Source organism: Fusarium proliferatum (assembly GCF_900067095.1).
Source record: "Fusarium proliferatum ET1 genome assembly, contig: FPRO_scaffold007, whole genome shotgun sequence".
Classification (NCBI taxonomy): Eukaryota; Fungi; Ascomycota; class Sordariomycetes; order Hypocreales; family Nectriaceae; genus Fusarium; species Fusarium proliferatum.
Window position 1 is genome coordinate 2,587,644 of NW_022194796.1, and position 9,211 is coordinate 2,596,854.

The 9,211-nt window shown below is 51.6% G+C and overlaps 4 protein-coding genes across 4 annotated transcripts; 1 reads left to right on the plus strand and 3 right to left on the minus strand.

The window, feature by feature from the left end:
- Positions 1–184: 184 nt before the first annotated feature.
- Positions 185–1,609, minus strand: FPRO_07282 (uncharacterized protein; the record flags this gene model as incomplete). Its single annotated transcript, XM_031218544.1, has 1 exon — positions 185–1,609. The coding sequence occupies one exon, from the start codon at positions 1,607–1,609 to the stop codon at positions 185–187; it is 1,425 nt and encodes a 474-aa protein (XP_031084392.1).
- A 916-nt stretch (positions 1,610–2,525) lies between these two features.
- FPRO_07281 (bikaverin cluster-efflux pump) lies at positions 2,526–4,354 on the minus strand (the record flags this gene model as incomplete). The annotated part of the gene is made up of 4 exons (XM_031218545.1): positions 2,526–2,869; positions 2,978–3,452; positions 3,548–3,949; positions 4,016–4,354. 4 exons carry the CDS (start codon positions 4,352–4,354, stop codon positions 2,526–2,528), a joined length of 1,560 nt encoding a protein of 519 aa, XP_031084393.1.
- A 511-nt stretch (positions 4,355–4,865) lies between these two features.
- On the plus strand, positions 4,866–7,228 carry FPRO_07280 (bikaverin cluster-transcription factor; the record flags this gene model as incomplete). Its single annotated transcript, XM_031218546.1, has 3 exons — positions 4,866–5,130; positions 5,189–5,310; positions 5,384–7,228. The coding sequence occupies 3 exons, from the start codon at positions 4,866–4,868 to the stop codon at positions 7,226–7,228; spliced, it is 2,232 nt and encodes a 743-aa protein (XP_031084394.1).
- Positions 7,229–7,416: 188 nt separating this feature from the next.
- On the minus strand, positions 7,417–8,397 carry FPRO_07279 (bikaverin cluster-transcription factor enhancer; the record flags this gene model as incomplete). Its single annotated transcript, XM_031218547.1, has 1 exon — positions 7,417–8,397. One exon carries the CDS (start codon positions 8,395–8,397, stop codon positions 7,417–7,419), a length of 981 nt encoding a protein of 326 aa, XP_031084395.1.
- Between the last annotated feature and the right edge of the window lie 814 nt (positions 8,398–9,211).

Consider the following 9,211-nt stretch of genomic DNA (forward strand, 5'->3'; position numbering starts at 1 on the left):
CCCAAGGCCAGTATCCGTCCCCAATATACGATTTGAGGGTTTTGTCGCTCTGGGACTCCTCTATACTGGGCAATCTTATGCTTAGCCTTGTGCAGTCAGACTCGAAAACGATTTCAAATACGTATTCAAATTGAACGATAAGTGAAAAAGAATTAAATGATCTACCTGTATATAAATCTAAGCGTTAGATGCGGAGGTCTATTCTATCCTTCAACATTGTCTTCACAGACTCGACTTTGCTTGCCAGATTATCCATATGCGCACCCTCATACCCCATCATGGCGCTGTCCTTAAATACTTCCGAGAGCTCCTCATATGCCAACGGCGTTACATCCTGACCCCTCTCTGTCAACCCTGCTGAGAACGGGCACCCGCATGGATCCGCTTTCCGGCATCTTCGCGTAGTGCTCGCATAATCAGAAAGGCCGAGCATATCCTCCGCGGATCGGAGAGCATCCAGCATCAACTTGACTGCCGTACCAATCCTGCTGCACACCTCGTCCGTAAGAGGCAGTTCACCGAGCTGCAGCGCCTTTACCCCCGCTGCATTTTGCGACAGAAGTTCGCTGGTGAAGGCGGGGAGTGTCATTCTCAGGTAGGTCTCGAAATGAGTCAGGACTAGACAGTATAGGCGGCGTAGGGAGGAGTAGCAGCTCATTGCGAGCATTTTTGTGGGTGCGTCCATGGAGTCTTTGAGACTGTGCGATGCTGTGGACGATGGGGGTGTGATGGATTGGAGGTCTGCGTAGTAGCTGTAGCTGTTGAAAGGCGAAATTGAAGATATCGAGTCTCGTCTCGACACTCCAGGCATGTCCTGGGTAAATGCTGAGGCTGTGTGAAACGAGCTTGTGACTTGAGGGATGATCTCTACCAGAGTCCGAGCAAGATGCAAGACGGTGCCAATAGGATACTCGCAAAAGTTGAAGCTAGGATATTTATTGGCATGTGAACTGCCTGTGAGAATAGCCAGTGTCCGGTAGATATCGGCCATGAGATTTGACAGGCGAGTAATTGGCGAAGCTCCATCAATGTCGATGCTCCCGTTGGTTTGGGACTGCGTGCAATCGTGCATGAAGGGCGTGATTCTCGCAGATGTATCTAACACGGTGTTTTGTTCGAATTTGGGTGTAGTGGGCTCCGTGACGAGTCCGTTACCAAGAACCTGGTTCGGTGCTACGTCGAGCATGGAACCAACATGCAGCCCACTCGCGCTCGCAGATGCTACGCCGGATGGCGTCTGTGCGAAGCTGCCAAATGTCAAAGTCGACTCGTCCAGCCGGACTCCAAAGTCCGACGTATTCAGCATGGCCCAGATATCTGGCGATCCTGTATAAGACGAGTCGAGATTGTCAAAGCTCGCTTCTTCGCCAGAGCCAGTTGGTGGAGTCAGGGGCCCCATTTCTCCCTCGCCAGAGCTGCCCTCTGACTCGAGGTTCTTTTGGCGCTTCGGGCGGGCTCGTTGGCTATACACGCACTCAACCTTGGCCCTTATACAGCGAGCGCATTTTTGCTGCACGGTTTTGTCTTCTGCATTGACGATGCATTTGAGCTTGTGAAATCGGCAGCGATCACATGAAGCTCTCACGGAGGGGAAGTTATACGGAGGCATGGTGTTTGTAGGTCTCGGGGAGATAGACAGGGTTCTGGGCAGTAAAGAGAAGGGTGTGCGTGTCCTTGGTGAGAATCAAGGTATTTTGCCAAGGCCTTGGGATTGGGATTGGGGAGCCAGTGCAGGTTGGCTGACTCGATACTGTACCGAGGCAGCAGATCAGATGAATCGGGACATTGGCCCCAACTAAGGCTTGCGAGTCTTATAATCACAATACCTCGCCCTCGCCCAGGCAGCTCACAGAGCTGGGGGTCGTCTCTCACTGCCGAGTTGCCGTCGCCTTGCGTCTCTCACCACTGCGCCACTAGTCAGCATCCATGCCGCAGTTTGCTGAGTGGTTTTTCTCTGAGCGTGGTCGATATCTGACACGCCGCGTATATGCAGCTTCAGCTTTTGCTTATACTGGATGCAACCAACTATACGCTTAAGGTTTCGGCTAGGCTTGAGATGGCAGGTTGGTCAGTGCGGTTGAAAGTACGATAAACAGGGTATATCGTATTCAAGCGTATTCAGGATTAGAACACGTAATGCGATATGTTATCATCGGGGAGCACGTGTTTGGCAGCGAGTCAGCGTCATGGTACGGTAGCATCATGTTAGGGAGAAGGTTTGCCGATGGGTAGAGTGAATTATTAAGTGGAAATTACAAGGGTTCTATTCTAACTCAATCTGGTGATGTTGTTTTATCTCTAAAAAGGGCACTGAAATGTGGGAGCGTTCCGGCAACGAGTGGCGTTCAGTATTGATGACATCTGTTAAACCCGTATCCATGACCATTTCATGCATGTCTGTGTCTCATAAATGACGAAATGGACAACGCCCGAGATCAGCTCACCATCTGCTCGGTTCCGCGATTGGAATATGCATGTTGGATCAAAACAGCCACGACAGGGCTGCTTGTCTAACCGCAGCAGCCTTAATAGGTCGAGAGCTTGCTGAATTCGCCACGGGCCCTGATCCGATAACCCCATTTGAAAAAGAGGAATGGAGCTGGCAGCAGAAGCACGCTAATGCAGGCAAAGATAGTGCTCCCCCAATCGATGCCGATCTTTTCATACATGGGCCAGACAAAGAGAGGGAAAGCACCTGCAGCCATGGATCGGACAAAAGTGTTAGCCGCAATAGCGCTAGCACTGTAGCGGGTGAAAGTATCGACGAGATACTGGAGGGACGATTGGAAGATGGTGGTGAAGCCAACCCCAGTAAGGAAGACGCCAATGATGGATGGCCATGGGCTAGAGACGTGCTCAACCGAGGTCCCTGAAACGAAGAGAATAACGGGTCAGTCGTCTATGCAAGTCATCTCCACAATTGTCATGTAGGTTCGGGGCGGTTCCGCTAGCGAAGAATGGAAATATTGCGACTTACAGCCAAAAAGGAAAAGACCTGCAGAGAAGGCGAAGCCGCCCACCATCATTGGTGGAAGTCTCGCTTCAGGAACAGGCTTGAAGTTGTTGGCGACGAGCTTCTTTCCGTAATAGATGTTGTTGAAGATGTTGGCCGCCGCGGCAAAGAGACAGCCAATCAAGAGCGACAGGAAGGGAAGCTGGCTCACGACAGGGCCCCATCTTCGGAACCGGCCGTATTCGAGAGCGAAACTCTCCAAGCTCGCGTAAAGGATGGCTGGAAAAAGTCCCCATGAGTCAGCAGGGTCTGGGAAGGTAACAATACTGGCACAGCACAGGTAACATTTGAATTTGGGCTGGGGATATTTGTAGTGCTTACCATAGACGAAAGAGGTATAGATCGTGAGCAGTAAGCAGATGGGATCCAGAAGCATCTGAAACGGGCGGACAAGGTAGGTACTCAGTAGACTCTTGAACGTAGGGCTAGTCTCCTCCCACTGTAATGTTTTTGATTTGTTTCAGCCAAGATATCAGCCACGGAAGGGAAGGGCCACCATAAGCGGGAAGATTATGGACCCGGGATCTCACGTACCTTAGCGTGGAGACTGAAATTCCCCGTAGACCGACGGAGGCGGCTTGCCTTGCGAGTGAGAAGCACGTCAGCGTGGCTCTCGTCCAGCCACAAGGCGTCTAGGACGAACTGGACCATCATGACGATGCCGGTGAGGTACTCGGTCCAGCGCCAGCCGCAGCCGCTGGCGATAAAGGCGCCGCCGATGATAGGCCCCAGGGTCGGTGCGGCAGCGATGGTGATGCCGTAGCAGACCATGGGGGTGCCCCGCTGGCGTGGGGTCCAGATGTCGACGATGGAACCGCCTGTGATGGAGATGGGGGAGCTGCCGAAGACGCCGGCGAAGAACCTTGTAATTAGGATTGTCTGGATATCCTTGGCGGTCGCAGTGCCGAAGGCGAAGGCTGCGCTAATGAAATAGGGCTAGGGAACTACAAGTTAGCGGGTACTGTGCTGTAAGTAACGGTCACAGCAGCAATGGGGTCTTACAGCGAGAGCAGGCCATTTCCGGCCGTAGACCTCACACAGAGGCGCCCAGAGCATGGGTCCAAGGGCAAACCCAAAAATGAGCAGACTGGTGCCCGCGTTGGCGACCTCGTAAGACACATGGAACTCCTCACTAATCTCTGCTGTGCCGGCGGAGTAGATGGCGGAGGCGAAGGTGATCCAGCAGGTAGTCAGGGCCCACAGGGCTGTCGTATACACCTTTTTCCCTATGGGCCAGTTCTGCGGGTTGTGGGTGTCGGAGTCTCCCTCAAAGTCGACCACGTCGCCCGATTGCGCTTCCTCTTCCTTGAAGACAGCACCCATGTTGGACTCTTCGTTCATCTTGCTGCTGCTGCTGCTAGCTGTCAGATCATTCAGTGGAGCCTGTCTCTCCGTGATTTGGCGGGGTATGCAAAGTCTAGAATGTACTGGAGGGCGGCAAGATAAGGGCAAAAGTACTCCTTGTATCAGTGGTTGAGGTGCTTTTCCGTGGGAGAGAATCCTTTTGCGGATTTCTTTACAGGCCTTTATCATGTTTTCTCTCAGCGCTAGCATCATGTGTTTTCTCCTGATGCCCGTAATGGCCAATTTCGCGAGTCTTTTCGCTGTCTCGCTCGCTCGCGCATCTCGCATAAGTTATGCGACTGCCGGGCCAATGGCGGCGCTGATCATCATCTGCGGGGCACTCTCTCGCACAATTGTCCGCTGCCTCGCTCGCCCGACCTTTGAGTCCTCTGCGACATTCCAACGACATGGCCATACGTCTATTCAATCTGCAATTCAGATTGCCAAGACACGAGTACACATCCTCTAGGGTAATCATTTCTTGACGTCTCTTGTCAGTCACAGCAAGATGGACTCTGCTTTAGGCAATCTCTCCATGCCAGGCCTGGCGCAATCGCACCTCCAAGTGCGCACATGCATCCACTGTCGCCAACGCAGAGTCAAATGCGACCGCCAATTCCCCCAATGTTCTAATTGTATCAGATCTGAAGTCAATTGCATCTACCCGCCTGGTCGAGGGAGAGCACCTAAGAGGCCGAAACGCAGCCTTGCGCCCCAACTATCAGAGCGTTTGTCCCGCCTTGAGAGCATTATTGGACAGTTCGGTGCGGCTGGTAAGTGAAATGCAGCCTTACACTCACTCACTGCAGATTCCATCTAACAATTGCATAGCCAGAGAGAACCAGGATACCCCGCAGGCTGCGCAAGACAGTGAGGGTCATTCATTCGAGCAGGACTTTAGTCGTCTCAAAGTCGATGAGTCAAAGAGCTACTATGTGAATAATGCATTATGGGTTACTCTATCAAACGAGGCATGTCCTTCATTACTTCTTTGCTTTTAGTTCTCGTGACTGACACTATCTGCAGGTTGAGGAGCTGCGTGATCTCCTCTTTGAGCCTGCTAGTGAAGATGCTGGCTACGAACCTTCCATCTCTTCATCTGCCACCACTGCAGCTACTTCACCATCATCACCCCAACTAGGACTCAACGCCGCTATTTTTGGTTATCGCGCCATTGCTTCACCTCTCTATCATTACCATCCCTCACTGCAACAGGCAGTCACGCTTTTTGCCGCATTCAGTGAGAATGTCGCGCCGCTGGTCCGCATATTTCACATGCCGACCTTGACAAGAATCTACTGGGATGCCATCGCATCTCTTGGCACAGTGGATAAGCATACCGAGACCCTGTTGTTCACTATCCATTACTCAGCGGTCATCAGCCTTAACCCAGAGCAGTGTCTGAATATTCTAGACGAAACTCGTGAAGCTGCTCTGGAAAGATATCGGTTTGCAGTGGAACAAGCCCTCGCTCAAGGCAACCTCCTCAGCACGCAGAGTATGACAATGTTGCAAGCCGCAGTACTCTTCTTGTCTGCTCTGCCGAATGAAGATGACTCGCGTGCTGCGTGGGCACTCACATCGCTGGTCTTTCATATTGCCAGAACCATGGGTCTGCATCGCGATGGCACCATATTCGGACTAAAGCCTTTTGAGACCGAGCTGCGCCGCCGTTTGTGGTGGCAGATCTGCATTATCGATAGCCGCTCATCGGAATATCACTGCAATGAACCTATTGCGCAAGGGTTTATTACAGATACCAAACCTCCACTGCACATCAATGATGTTGACTTGTCACCCGAGATGGTGGAGCCTCCAGCTGAACGATGGGACCATGCGACTGATATGACGCTCACGTTGGTCAGGTGTGAGGCTATACAGACAGGTCTGAAGCTGGGTCGCATGAGACACAAGCAGAACAAAACATCAGACGGTGGAAGTACCCCAAGGGTAGATGATACCTCAGATACTCCCAAGACTCTGATCCAAGAATTAGAAAGTCGGTTGCGGGACAAGTATCTACCCATTTGTGATACTTCAGTACCATTTCAACTTCTTTCCTCGGCAGTTGCACAAATTATTCTTGGGCGATTCTGGCTTATAACCCAGTACTCAGTAGTGTCACGAGAAAGGGAAGTTGATGGTAAGAGCACGAGCAACCAATTCCCTCCTACTCCCAACACCGCAGGCCAGCTGGACAACAAAGTGCGTGACGAACTCTTCCAAACTTCAATCAAGATACTAGAAGTATCTGGCATGCTTCTCACAAGCAAAGAGATCATACAATTCACATGGTACTCCAAGACTCATATCCAATGGGGCGCCATGGCATTTGTTCTCTCTGAGCTGTGCGCTCGACCTCAATCAGCACAATGTGATCAAGCATGGGACTGTGTAACGACAGTATACGAGGGATGGAAGGTCGATGAGAGCAGACAAGATGAGACTCGCCTTGCTTTATGGAGACCTATAAAGAGGCTCATGGCTAAAGCTCGCTATGTCAAAGAGATGCAGCAGACGACTCCTGGTCGGTCGTCAAATGCTGGCCGTAAAGTTCAGAGAAGAGATCCTGTCTTGTACTCTCCTTCACCAGGGCTTTTCTCGCAGTATCCAACACCAGCGTACTCTAATAACTGGTACGGGCCGTTGCAGCAGACACCGCCTTCTATACCAGGGTCAGAAGCATCATTGCCTGGCATGGCAACAGTGCCACTTGATAGCAGTGGTCAGTCAGATGCTCTACAGAGAGTACTTGGGACAGAGACTTTGGGTCCTTTCATGGATATGATTCCGGAATGGCCGTGGGTGGATGCTGAGCATGGGGCTTCATCTCTGGCGGGGTTTGATCTTGGGCTACCGAGATTCAATTGATCAGATCATCTGGCAGTGACCACTGTTAGACTCTCGGTTCCCTGCACAAATAACAATCCATAGAAAGGCTACTGCAAGCAAGATAGAAATGTTTAATAAGAGGTGTCTATTTAGTTGAATGCAAAGGCTATTCTATATGAAATGTAGATGGCATCTCTATCTTGAAGTATAACGCGTCCAGTCTAAATTTAGTCAAAGTATCTTGGTATCTCTCTCTTGACAAATTCACCAAATGCTGTGGCCTTGCGGCCTGTCAGAAGCTCAACATTACCCCGCGACTTCTCGTAATCCTCAGGAGCATACAGTGCCCTCGTCTCAACCATGGACTTGGCAAGAGACTTGGCTACAACATCAGGAACATGGAGCTTGGCCAGATTCTCAAGGTATTGCTCAACCGTAATGTGATTGACCTTGACCTCAGGCTTACCTGCAGCGACAAGCTCCCGGTTGATAATCTCCCACTGCTCAGTCTGCGAGAGCAAGGCTGGTCCGCTTAGATAAACGACGTCCTTCTTGGGCTCTCCCTGATAGCCACTCGCGTACAGCCGCGGGTTGACTAAGACGGCAGCAGCCGCACGCCCAATATCCTTGGGATCAATGGGATCATGCGGCACTTCCGGAGCTAGCAAATTGACTTGTTTAGGCTCCGAAGATCGATCAAGGTAAATTCTTAGCGGGTTACTCGCAAAGAACCCGGCCCGGACCGCTGCATGTGGCACCTCAAGCTCCTCCAGCGCAATCTCAACCTGCGCATGCTGCCACGGGATGAAGTGGTCAGGCTTGATGGATCGAATGTCACCCTTGGTGGTGCCCGCGGTCCTAACCTGACTCGTCGACAGGAAGACGAGGTACTGGATGCCAGCGTCGCGCAGGGCCGTGATGGCACCACGCAACGTGTCCTTGGAGCGCACGGCGTAGATGAAGGCTGCCTGGGCGCCTGTGTCATGCACGGCCCGCTTCAGGGAGTCGGGATCGGTTAGGTCGGCACTGATACGCTGCAGGTTTGCGGCGTGTTCCTGGGAGGGAGAGATCCACTCGTTGTGCTTGGTTGTATCTCGTAGGGCGATGGAGACGTGGGCGCCGAGAGCATGGGCCTCGAGTGCGACGGCGGAGCCAACTTCGCCGGTGGCACCAAAGACGAGGACTTTGGAGAAATGTGGAGATGGCATGGTAGTGAGTGAGATAAGCAGGGATGGTTCAGGGTGTCAGTTCAAGGTGGTATAGGTACAGTGCAGGGCAGTAGGATGGAATGGTAGGGCAGCTGAAGCTTGTTTCGGTGAGGCAGAGTGCGTTGACGTATCAGCGTTTATGTACTCACATTCAAGGTCCGAAGATGTCCGCCTGTAATTGCTGAGATTTCCGAACTTCAGCGTCATCCTCAGCGATCGTCGCGTCGCTCAAGTCTCGGGTAAGCAGCCCGAGGACGCGGGTGTGGAGTCTCGCCATCTCGCATAATCGCATAACCACGACCCGCGATTGGTTCGCTCTGGCAACCCCTGGAATGTGTCATGTCCGAATCTGGCAACACTTCATCTTGGCGATCTGAGTATCTGAACATGGCAATCCCTGGTTGTCAGTTGTCACCGAGCGTCAGTTCGCGAGTATGGGACGAACTGTCAGTCAATTAGGTTCAGATGATAATAAACTCAAGATCTTTAGTGTACAGATACTAATGCACATGATATCGACTAACATTGAAGCACGGTCGTTTTTGGCTGAGCTCAGCTGCATACGGCCCTTCAACCGCGAACGTCAGATGGATTAGTGCATTGTTCCATGTCACTGCTCACAACAATTTAATGGAGATAAGAGCCATCACTCAATTGAATTGAAAGTGCAATAAATCATAGGAATAAGCAAGCTGCATCAAATTTATCGTATCTCTAATCTTGATGGAATGGCTAAAGTCGCGTGACTAAATCTATTAATCCCCTACCCTAGAACAACATCAATCACCGACATGAAGCTGCCATACACCTTCCT